The following is a 12,051-nucleotide window of genomic DNA, read 5'->3' on the forward strand; positions in this document are numbered from 1 at the left end:
AGGTCTCTTTGTCTACATTCTGAGACGGATTGACGATTTGGGATTTCCGTTTCGAGCCTTATCCACCATAATCTCCTCCCTCATCCTGCCTTACTTCTTTCCTCTCTCATTTTCCCCAAGCGTTCTCCTCGCCATTCTCAACGCATTCCTCCTCCCTACACAACAACCACATCCGTTCTTCCCCCCAACGCACCTCACTGGATGGAACTGGACGCAGCTTCGATTCGCAAGAGTTTCTCTGGTACTGGAATGTCGCTGTCAATAAAGAGCATGAAGAGTACGAAGAGAACTATTAGCAGTGATAGTAGCAACAGCGACAGTGAGAAGACTGTGAAACGGCGATTCAAAGTCTGGGGCAGAGTGAGCTCGTGGGTTGAGACCATGAACAGTAAGACTATCCTTCGCGTTTCTTCTCTGAATACTTAGGTTAACACTTATGCCTCTGGCTGTATCCGAAATGATAGCACGTTTCTTGTTCCTGTTCAAGTCATCCAAAGGGAAAATGAATGTTTCCCACCCCTTCAATACGCTACACCGAGTCCACGTCGACTACAATCGAGCAACCGGCGAGTACAAAGGGCTTCCGGCCGAGTGGCAGAACATCGTTGAGCCGTGGAGCAGGAGGGAACGGTTCCGCGACCGCTATCAACAGAGGACGCTTAGAAGAGTTAGTGTCCGAGTTTACTGTGGCATACACCTCTCCTAGAACGAGGCTAATCATCCCCAATTTGCCTTCCTTTAGGGGAACTCGACCTCCTCCACGGTTGCGGATTTCGAGTCGTGCCTCCGGGCCCTCTGTGCATCCTATCCTGACCCGCGGTCATTCTATGGCCCATTGCGCCCGGTTGGCAAAGGCGCGTCAGGGATCGTGTACGTTTCCGCCTCCCATCCACACATTGCCCTCAAGCGGATGCGCCTTGCCCAACAGCAGAAGCCTCGCCTTATCATTGCTGAGCTCAGGATGCGAGCTCTGAAGCATAACAATCTGGTGAAGTTCGGAGAGGCCTATATGTGCGATGGGATGGAGAGGGACAAAAATTTGAATAGCAAGGAGATTTGGCTGGAGATGGAATACATGGACGGAGGAAGTTTGACCGACATCATCTTGTGCGGGACTCTGCGGGAAGGCCTGGTGGCTCGCGTTTTCACTGAGGTAGGTGCAAGTAATCTTGGGGGAGTTATCCCAATTTTTAGTATATCGGGCCTCCACGCAGATTCTGATGCTCACCCCTGGAACGCTTATCCCTACAGATACTCCAAGGCCTTAGTTTTCTTCATTCACACGGGATCATTCATCGCGACATTAAGAGTGATAATATTTTGCTTTCTCTCCGCGGAGACGTCAAAATCTCCGACTTTGGCTTCTGCTCCCACATGCTCTCTTCTACAAAACGTCATACGCTTGTTGGCACACCCTACTGGATGGCGCCCGAAATGTTGTCGAGGCGCGGATATAATGAGAAGGTGGATGTCTGGGCCTTGGGGATAGTGGGAATAGAAATGATAGAGGGCGAGCCGCCCTATTTAAGAGAAGAGTGTATCAAGGTACGTTAGAGGGATACCTTTCTTATGTCTCGCAAGACCTCGACTAATGGACCCCTCCCCCCCCCCCCCCGGAATAGGCTCTCTATCTCATCAGAGACAAAGGGATCCCCCCCCTCACCACTGAAGTCTCTCCTCTCCTTCATCACTTCATAGACTCCTGTCTGGAGCCTCGACCTGAAGAGCGACCAACCTCGTCAGATATGCTGCGACACTGTTTCCTGAAGACGGCAGAGCCGCGCTCGGCATTGATACCGCTGGTGGTGGATGCCAAGAGGAAGGCTGCTGCCCGCAATAGAAAGAAGAAATAACATCTCCTCCTATGGCTCTCTATATATATTATTATTTATATATCTTCCTATTTATGCAAGAGTATACTATAAGAGGACATCTCATTGACACTTACTGTCGGAGGTATGCGTATATGACAGGGGGGCATTCTAGCCATTGAGTTGTAAGAATGTATAATTTTACGCACCAAGTATGCTATGTCTGCTTTGGGACGGACCTTGTGCTCAACGCTGGTTGTCTTGTACTTGTGTTCGGCAGCCCTTATTCCGATGTTTCTTTATTTTGACTGTATTATGTACCTTAAACTTTCTTGAATATCATACAATCAGAATAAGTGCCATTGCTCTGGAATGTGCTAGCCGGTGGCCCTATTGGAAAACCGTGCTAGCGAAAAGGCATATGGCTGGAAACTTCAACCATAAAACATTGGCGAAATAATATCGGATGTTATGCCGAAGCGTATTCAAAGTGCGGGACACTAATATATCTCCTCTATTCATGCACTTAAACTTCCATAACTCCACGGAGTATTGCCCCGAGTTATTTTAATATGAAAATATCAACTCTGTGGAGGGGGCAATGGTAAAGGGAAAATCCGCTGTTGATATGTAAAGCCAAAAAAAAGACATCTCAGGAGTAGGCCCCTGTTTTCTAAGAGTTGACTATTAAGAAGATGGCGATATAATTTACAGCAGGACTCTAAGTGTAAATGAGCGATAAAATAGACATTTTTATTTCGTGTATACAAAGACAAAAGAAATTATTTTCGGCTTGTTTTAGATCATCCACTAGGGCTCAATCCATCTCCATGGCCTCCATTGTATCCTCTTCAATATCTTCGTCTTTCTGCTCCTCATCTCTCTCCTCCACTTCCTCCTCCCCCTCCCACTCCACTTCCAATTCAATACTTTCGTGTGCCACTGGTTTTGCGCAAACTCGCGCTTCCACCTCCCCGAAAAGCGACAAGAGACAGCACTCGTCCAAGAAGTAATCCAGCTTAGCATTCTCCGATTGCAAATCAGCCACAAGCCCATCGAGGAAACTTTCCGTTGCGCCACGGAACCGATGGGCACGAAGCTCTGACTTTGGAGTAGAGAAATGGCATTCGTTCGGAGGGATGACCGCCAGGGTTGCAAGTTCTATTGGGCAAGTTAAGAGATTTAATATTAAAGTCAGAACTATAATGGATATTTCTCTTTTAGATCCGGCCAAACACCCTCTTACCCTCTTCTTTGTCGTTCACCGCTTCCAGGGTCTTGTAAAGTGCCGTCTCCTCCAACCTTTCCTTTAGCCCTTCATCCGACACTCCCTTCGTCCTGTGGCCAATCTCGTCCCATTGGTCATGAAGGTACACTCTACGCCAGATCCCACGCAGAACAGTATCTCGGCGGGAAGCGGGTATATCGGAAGAGTGCGCGAGAACCCGTAGGGCAACGCGAAAATCGTCCACCTCTTCCGGGGCGGAGTTATCCTTAAGTATGAGTGCATCAATGAGATCTTCAGTCGGTAGGGTGTGTCCTTGCAGGAGTGTCTTCACAAGTCGCAAGTAGTGCTATAGAAGAATGGCAGTTGAAAAATAAATCAAAGCAAAACAGAATTAGCATCTTGAAAGAGAATTGGGCCAAACTGAATGTGAATTTACCTCACGAAGAGCGGGCAGGTCGCTTAAACCAGCCGCTACTCCTCTAACAATCAACTCTGCACGATCCTCCAGTCGGCGTGGTATATCCGCGCCTGCCATCGCGAGCACTTCTCCAAAAGCTTTTCTCAACTCCTCATGGACTCGTACAGCCTCCAAGGTTCCATCCAATTCCCCAATATCCTTCCTCTCGTCGTGCTCTGTCGCCTCCTCCGAAGCGAGGATGCAGAGCTTGGCGATGCTGACCATTGTCTTCTTCTGTGACGCATCGGCTTCATGCTCCGACTCAGCGACAAGCTTCGAGCTAGCGCGTGCAAATTTGCCCAGTCGAATATCGTGTAGCCATGAGATAGAGGGTTGTGGATTATTAGCCAGGAACCGATCCAACATCTCGTCATAGAGTGGATCTTGGTCAAGAAGTGTGTGGAAATGTCCTAGTGTTGCACAAAAATATACAACAACCAAGTTTGAATGACAAGATAATATGGGGATATATATGGAGATTATTCTTACCCTTCTCCAAGTAATATTGAAATAGAACGTTTGCAAAGGATTCCCCGTACTTGTTCATGTAAAATTGTAACCGTGCGCGTCCCTCCTCATCCTCGTGCTCGTCCTCAGCACACAACTCCACGAGGGTTTTGTAGTCGCAGTATTTCTCCGCCAGCGTATATGCAACACTCTTGCGGCCAATGGCAACTATTCAAAGCATTCATTATAATTAGAAAAAAAACACCTGGAGATTGGATTTTTAAGCATTCGATTGCTACCTAATGGACGAACTACCCTCGATCGCACCTCATCATATCTCTCCCTCAAAGTCCTCAATTCCCTTTCAGCACCCCCTTCTCTTTTTTGCTCCTTTTCCCCTTGTTCCTCACTCTCATGCTCAGCCGTGCCTTCCAGGAATCGAATGCGCTCTTGAAAAGTCGCAAATACTATATTCGCTAGCTCACAAAGCTGCTCCTGCAGTTTTGTGATCACCTGTCGTGTCCCCATTACCTCCGAATCTTCGTCTGCTTCGTCGTATAGGTCATCTGAAGAGGCATCACGCGATAGTTCGCTCAGGGAGCGGTCAGTGGCCTCGTATTGAGCCTGGAGGGCATCGATGAGCATGGGTGAGTTGGTCCAGCTTTCTATCGAAGGCAATTTGTCCTGGAGTTGATAGAGCTTTGCATTTTGCATGCGGAAATCGTACGCTGACTTCAACACAATCTAGAGGAATGAGGGAATAAGCTCAACCGTTTCGCGAGGTATTCCGTGTAAAATTAATGCCTACCAAGAATATCTTGTTGGATTCGAGAACAAATATGCCTCGCTCACTCGGGGTTTTTCGCGTGCCAATCGCCTCCCATACAAGCGCCTGAATGTGCTTGAAAATTTTGTCCAAATATGCGATCTATGGAGGAAAGTTGGTAAGAATGGGGTGTGCCTCTTAAATAGGGTCTAGAATTTCGGCTGATTACATGTAACCGGAAAAAGTGCCGAATATTATCGTCTTTTGCTGCCTCGCCGAATTCCTTAAGGCACTGATCAATTGCATACGCAAGAATGCGAGTGTGGGGTTTCATTGATTTGTCTCGGCTAAAAAAATTGATTAGAATCCAGTTATAGATATGAAAGCAATGATGTTTTACCTTAAAAGCGCGTTCTGATATTGCCACAGCTGAACGGCGGCGGCCATCTTTTCGGCATTGATGCACAACTTGTATCTAGTTGAGGGTGTTAGCTAAGTCAAGCGTTAATCTCCGATATAAATGCTCGATAAAGCAAGTGAAATTACTTTGTTGGTCATGTCGTTTACGGAAATAACTTTAATAATAGACGCTATGCGGTTGAACCGTTCTTGTAGTTGGGGACGCAATTCCGTGTTTGTGAAGACGAGGTGAGGAGATCCTACAGAGCGAAACCAGGTTAACATATGTATTGAAATTCTTTTTAAAAATTAAAATATGCTGACTTGTTTCTAGAATTTCTTGACTCAACTCCAGGGCAGCTTTGTTCAAATCACCCCCAGTGTCACGCGAGAGCCTGAATGCAAGCGGATTCTGCTCTTGGCCACTAAAGAATACAGCGGTTTCGAGTTGAGCTTTGAGGTGGCTGGTCATTTTGACCTGTTCGTCCACCGATTGAGACGGCATGCTAACAAAATAGAGGTGGTAAGCATAAATACCCCCAAACCCTCTAAACGCAAGAGGGGTGACTTCTTACCCAACAACGTCGACGGCCTCTCTCATTATTTTTCCGATCTCCATCTCAAATCGAAGAACACCGATAGAACTACACACTGCCCACAGTGCACTCCTATTTTCTGCATCGTGGCTCCATATTTTCGATTTTTCCACGCCGAAGCCGATAGTCCGATCCACTGCAGGGTTCTTCATGGGCATCGACTCTTCGAAGTCGGAACCACGAAGTAGTGTAGTCATGACAATAATGTCAGGTAACACAACAAATACGGAGGGACCACCATTGGGAAGTGCAACACGCGGACGGGTGTGGTGCAGTGGTGCTTGGTACTAAAATTGTCATAACGAATGAGATAATTGCTCCATGATACAATTAGAAATACAACTACCGTGGTATGCTTGATATCTCGTCTTGACATAATATCGTATGAACCATCATCGCATTCGGAGAGCGTAATTAGCGCAAATGCGTACAGAGGATCGGAACGCATGCGCACCTCGCGGGGGTTAGAAATATAAGAAATAACAACGATCACCTCGTCCTCTCTATAAATGAAAAAAAGACTATTTAGTTATGATTGAATAAGCAGGCAATTATTAGACGCACCTTGAATAATCCATGTCCCATAATTGCAGTTCGAGTGAGCGCATATCTTCACTCTGCTCCATATCCTCCAGTAGACGCTGTGCAATTAACGTCCAGATATCTTGCGTCATAATTAACTGTAAAACCATCAAAGCATTGTTAGGTTTGATGGTATTCCAAATGATGTCCATATAAGTTGCTATACCTTCTCCGGATAAGATTTCGAAACGGACCATTTTTGAAGATCACCTTTAGTCATCACAAAGATTTCTCTACATGATTCAGAAATATTAAGCAAACACCCTGCAGAAAACCACTGCTTTTATACATATATGTACACGTACCTTGTATGTCGCCCTTCTAGTTTTCTCCCGGGTACTACCGCCATTACTTCTTTATTTTTGCGCAGCTGACTCAAAGATAAATCATCTGCATTGTAGCCCAGAAGTGACCCTACCCGAGCAAGTACACCGACGGGACGCGACAGGGGTGCATAGGAAAGGCTAACTAGTTGTCCACCTGCACCAGTACTGGTGAGAGATATGCGATATAGGTGGGACGACGCCGTGGCAAAAATAAATCCTATAGGCTATCTCCAGGAAATAACAGATTAATCAAAAATGTCGAGTTAACCATTTTAAATCCCTCAAAGAATTACATCACAATGCACTAGACATGTCCCGTAGTCGCCCTCATTCAGATATATACGCATACTTTTATAGCGATCAGTGTGCGAAAGCGCATAAGCTAAATTCTCCCAGTAGCGGAACTCGCCCTCTGGGGAACAGGCGAGTAAACCCACACTCTTAGATCCACTCCTTGAAGGCACTATGCATACAAGAGATGTAGGCACATAAACCCCTGAACTAGTGCTATCGCGCAACCGTAAACTTGTTTTCGGTAGAGGAAAGGTGTAGCAAGTTGGAAGTGTTTTGCTATTTCCCTACAAATGCACGTAGGGAGGATGGAGTTAGTTGAAAATTACATGCAAATTTAATAACAAGAGGATAAATTTAAGAAAGATACTTTACCCGATCATACAACCACACCATGCATTTTTCCTTGCTCACCACAAAAGCATACCCACTATTCACATCGGCTCCTCCGGAGAAGTTTTCGCGGTAAAAGTTAGCCCCTTTAAATACGCGTGCAACATCGGTTGGCAATTTTCCGGCTAGCAACACTGCATGCTTTTGACTCTTTGCGAGCACAGTAGAAAGCTCCTCGCGTTCATCGATGCTTTCCTCAACCAGCATGCTTTCCTCATCTTGGATTGAAGGAGGTTCAACCGGCTGTATTGATGGCCACGGAGCAGAGAGATACGTTGATGGTTTAGGAGGAGGAGAGGGTGAGACTCCTGGAACTGAAGAAGGTGAGAGACATGGCGTTGGCTCCCGGGAGACAAGCGCGGAGGCAGTTTTCTTCCGCACTGTTCTTGGAGCAGTGAACATGTCTATTACACTTTACCGAAGGGATCAAAATGCCGTTCAAGATCTTACTCTATTCCTAAATGACTGTTGTTTTCGCGTCGCTTGCCATTGTGTGGCTTGGATTTCGCAGCCAATTTTATAGTTTTCATTAATTTGTCTCCAAAATGACCATAGCAACTGTGTTCAATAGAATATGTATGTGCATAAATCTGAAGTAAATTCCACCTATATCAACATACAAGATTTTTATGCTTTCTCTTTCCTAAAAGCACTCCAAAGAAATAGTTTCAAGTATTTTTTTTATTTGATCGTTTGATCAAATAAATTTTCACTAATAGAACACCAAGAATAATAACAATAATTTATAAAGTACGAAGACAGCGCTTTATAATCTTCAGTGATGAAGGGTTTTATTTGTTTTTCAGCCGTATAACTTGTATTTGTTGCATTTAGGATGCTCACAAAAATTCAACTAGAAACTAGAGGGCATATATCACCAGAGTGCTGATAATATTTATTTAGCGAGATTAATTCTTTAATTCCTAAGCCTATGGTCACAATTAAATAGAATTTGGGAACAAAGAGTGAAATTACAAGCCACAGGTTGCATCGAACTTTGAAATAAAAACACGTCGAGGACACTATTAGGTTCCTCCTCTTTTTTTCAAATTTCCTACCTCATTCGCCCTATTCCGTTAAAGAGGCCACGGTTTAAGGAAAGATGGTAAGTCTTTAACCCCCTCTTCCTACAGGATGGGTGAATGGCATGTTAGTTTCAAAGGGTTAATGTGATGGATGGATGGATGGATGGATGGGAATTTATTGAATATGATCGCCAATGTAACTCATCAAATATTTTTTTTTCTCGCTTTCTGTTTAGCCGTTCGTCAAACTCGTAAAGAACAAGGCTTACTTCAAGCGCTACCAGGTCAAGTACCGAAGACGCAGAGGTAATTATCAATTTACACACAACTCTACCATTCAAATCTTTAACTCAATGATTCCACATTCCAGAGGGTAAGACCGACTACTATGCTCGCAAGCGTCTCGTGACCCAAGCTAAGAACAAGTACAACTCGCCCAAGTACCGCCTCGTGGTCCGCTTCACCAACACGGACGTCATCTGCCAGATCGTCTATGCCAAGGTTCAGGGTGATTTCGTTTTGGCTTCTGCCTACTCTCATGAATTGCCCCGCTATGGTGTCAAGGCTGGTCTTACCAACTGGGCTGCCGCTTACTGCACTGGTCTCTTGGTCGCTCGTCGTGCCTTGACCAAGCTCGGTTTGGCTGATAAGTACGAGGGTGTTGCTGAGCCCGATGGCACTGTCTCTCTCGTCGAAGAGCTCGACGATGCCCCTCGCCCCTTCAAGTGCTTCTTGGATGTCGGTCTCAAGCGCACCACGACTGGTTCCCGTGTCTTCGCCGCCCTCAAGGGTGCTTCCGATGGTGGTATCTTGATCCCCCACTCCGAGACCCGCTTCCCTGGCTACGACCGCGAGTCGAAGCAGCTTGATGCTGAAGTGCTCCGCAAGTACATCTATGGTGGACACGTTGCTGAGTACATGAGCTCTCTCCAGGAAGAGGATGAGGAGAAATACAAGCGCCAGTTCTCGAAATTCGTTGAGGCCGGTATCTCCGCTGATGACCTTGAGGGTATCTACAAGGCCGCCCATGCCGCCATCAGGAAAGATCCTGCTCCTAAGCCCACTGAGAAGAAGAAGCCTGCTGAGGGTGAGAAGATCAAGCTCTACAAGAAGCAGCGCCTCAACCTCAAGCAGCGCCGCAACAAGGTTGAACAGCGCAAGGCTTGGTTCGAGAAGAAGTCTGCTGAGGACGATGAGTAAATAAGGAATTTTGCAAAAAACAAAAACATAAGCCCCTTTGGGATTGACTTGTCAATTTAATAAAAATTGAATATGGTTCTAACTCGAAGCAAACTTTCAATTGATTCTATACGTTATTCCAATTCCATGCTATAAACTATAAATATCGGTGGTATAGTTTATGATAATGCAAAACTCATTGTGAGAGTATTCGGCAGTACACAATCGGTCAAAACTGTAACTGATTTTCCAATAAAATAAACCCAAATATCTATATTTCTAAGGCAGAGCGCTTAATGGTTATTTACTGGATGAGATAAAAATATGTTGCGGGGATAAATTGGGAAAAATCAATAGTTTAATAACCAAAAAAAAACCATTATTCAAAGCCGTAAACATTGAAAGAAAAAAAAGTACTTCTGGTTCAATCTAGTAATGATGTGGGGGTACACAATGTATAATATCTATTCTTTACCACCAGTATTATTTTCTCAATATTAATCAGGTAGTATCACTCATTAAAGTTGACCCAATTTTAGCACTTAAATAAAAATCTATGATAAATTGTCAGGCAAGATCATAAAAATATAAAATTAAACAAATCAAAAGGTTAAAACGCAAGATAGTTCTTTCATTATTAACAATAATATAAAATATTATAATTTATAATTTAAATATTCAAAGCTAATAATAATACAATTTTGAATATATAAAAAATCAAATGGAATATCAACTATAATAATATTACTTAATTGCGAGAGTAAGTAATTAACATCCAAAAATATAAAGGTCATTATTAATATAATGAAATTATAATAATATATAGAATAATATTATAATAACTATAAGTGTATTAGGCTGTGTTTATGCTGAGCTATTGTCTAATAGGCTGGAGTTTTTTCTACTTCTATTGGGGTTGTGGGGTCAGCAGTAGCAGTTATACTTGCTCCCTCCTCAGGCGATGCCGTGGATGAATATAGGATCGGCGTTTCCTCATCGGTAGTGTTGTGATATGTTGTCGAAGTTGATTCTTTAGAAATAGAGAGATCAGTACTGCTTGTTGGCTGCTCTGAAGTAGTCGTTTCGGATATGTCAGAAGTACTAGTGATGGATTCTTCAGGAGCAGGTGTAATCATACTTGAAATGGTAGAAGTGGGCCCCAACGAAACTGTTGGTTCTGAGACTCCTTCTGAAATTGCAGAAGTAAATTCTATTGTTGGGGATGTGAATGGGATTGCATCAGATATTGCAAAAGTTATATCTTCTGTGGTTGTTGCGGATGTGATTCTACCTGGACTTGTGGAATCCGATCCATCTATAGTTGTTACAAGTGAGGTGGTGGGCGTGTTAGTAGCTGTGTCTGAAAAGGCTGTGGTTTCCTCCATCGTTTGCCTCGTAGACGCTTCTTCTGTACTCTTAGTAAATATCACATTTGAAGATGTAATAGATGTCGACGCTTTTGTAGAGGTAAGAGTCGACTCCGTTGTGATCGTTGGTGTAACAGATTCGCCTGGGTTCGCAGGATTCATTCCATCCAGAGTGGTTGAGGGTTCGATTGTACTCGAAACAGTAAAGGTTGGATCCCCTAAAGTAGTTAAAATCTCAGTCTCACTCAACCTCGTGGTGTGTTCCTCGCTTGGAGTGGCTGTAGGAGCGGCTCCATCATTAATCGTGAAAGTCGTTTCTTCTGTGGATGATAGTTCTACAAAGTCTCCTGGACTTGATACTTGTGCGACATCTAGAGAAGTTGTGAGAGGATTTGCACCTGGAGCCGTGAAGTCCGGGGCATCTGGAGCATTTGTAGCTACAGACCCCTCCAGATGGGTAACGACAAACTCTTCTGGAGGAGTGGTAAGTGGGAGAGCATCTGGTAATGTGAAAGTCGGCTCCTCTATGGTTTGCGTGGCTTCAATTTCGCCTAAAGTCGTAGCCTGCTTCCCGCTTGTAGTTACTGTGGGCATATTTGTATCCAAGGACGTGAAAGCTGGCTTACTCACGATCGACGTTACTATACTACTGGAACTTATGCTCGGCTTCTCATCTAGTGTCGCTGTGGGTACATTTATATTAGAATGCGAAAGGGTTTGCACTTCTGGGATTGGTGTACCAGCAAAACTTTCGGGGGTTGTGGTAAATGTCTCAACTGGAACTGCGGGTGTTGGTGAACTGGGAGACGTAAAAATTGTTCCTCCTGGGATCCTTGTACCTGTAATTTCTCCTGGCGGCATTGTGTCTGTAATTATATCAGAATATAAGGTATAGGAATGTACAGCCTTAGATGTGGCGGTGAGTTTTTTTGATCTCGTGAAACTCGGATTTTCAGGGACTGTTGTTGACGTAGGTGGTTCTGGAATTGTGTGAGTTGGCTGCGTAGACGATTCTTCAGATACTGACATGAATGCTGGTGGGTTTGGAATTGCGTTAGTTGGCTGTACAGGCGAGTCTCCAGGCACTGGCGTGAACACTGGTGGATTTGGAATTGCGTGAGTTGGCTGTGCAGGCGATTCTTCAGGCACCGGCGTGAACATTGGTGGGTTTGGATTAATATGGG

At 44.6% G+C, this 12,051-nt stretch overlaps 4 protein-coding genes across 4 annotated transcripts; 2 read left to right on the forward strand and 2 right to left on the reverse strand.

The window, feature by feature from the left end:
- Window positions 1-201: 201 nt before the first annotated feature.
- VTP21DRAFT_8174 (uncharacterized protein) lies at window positions 202-1,853 on the forward strand (the record flags this gene model as incomplete). The annotated part of the gene is made up of 5 exons (XM_069398996.1): window positions 202-388; window positions 465-673; window positions 743-1,153; window positions 1,252-1,545; window positions 1,623-1,853. 5 exons carry the CDS (start codon window positions 202-204, stop codon window positions 1,851-1,853), a joined length of 1,332 nt encoding a protein of 443 aa, XP_069245823.1.
- A 775-nt stretch (window positions 1,854-2,628) lies between these two features.
- VTP21DRAFT_8175 (uncharacterized protein) lies at window positions 2,629-7,698 on the reverse strand (the record flags this gene model as incomplete). Its single annotated transcript, XM_069398997.1, has 17 exons — window positions 2,629-2,972; window positions 3,058-3,385; window positions 3,476-3,906; window positions 3,986-4,171; window positions 4,243-4,687; window positions 4,752-4,871; window positions 4,939-5,056; window positions 5,110-5,201; window positions 5,256-5,368; window positions 5,433-5,614; window positions 5,684-5,991; window positions 6,051-6,207; window positions 6,269-6,384; window positions 6,453-6,519; window positions 6,592-6,836; window positions 6,906-7,190; window positions 7,279-7,698. 17 exons carry the CDS (start codon window positions 7,696-7,698, stop codon window positions 2,629-2,631), a joined length of 3,957 nt encoding a protein of 1,318 aa, XP_069245824.1.
- A 700-nt stretch (window positions 7,699-8,398) lies between these two features.
- VTP21DRAFT_8176 (60S ribosomal protein uL18) lies at window positions 8,399-9,521 on the forward strand (the record flags this gene model as incomplete). The annotated part of the gene is made up of 3 exons (XM_069398998.1): window positions 8,399-8,401; window positions 8,558-8,627; window positions 8,692-9,521. The coding sequence occupies 3 exons, from the start codon at window positions 8,399-8,401 to the stop codon at window positions 9,519-9,521; spliced, it is 903 nt and encodes a 300-aa protein (XP_069245825.1).
- Window positions 9,522-10,381: 860 nt separating this feature from the next.
- Window positions 10,382-12,028, reverse strand: VTP21DRAFT_8177 (uncharacterized protein; the record flags this gene model as incomplete). The annotated part of the gene is made up of 1 exon (XM_069398999.1): window positions 10,382-12,028. One exon carries the CDS (start codon window positions 12,026-12,028, stop codon window positions 10,382-10,384), a length of 1,647 nt encoding a protein of 548 aa, XP_069245826.1.
- Window positions 12,029-12,051: the final 23 nt, after the last annotated feature.

The sequence above is a fragment of the Calcarisporiella thermophila genome (assembly GCF_041956535.1).
Source record: "Calcarisporiella thermophila strain CBS 279.70 unplaced genomic scaffold VTP21scaffold_38, whole genome shotgun sequence".
NCBI classification, from domain to species: Eukaryota; Fungi; Calcarisporiellomycota; class Calcarisporiellomycetes; order Calcarisporiellales; family Calcarisporiellaceae; genus Calcarisporiella; species Calcarisporiella thermophila.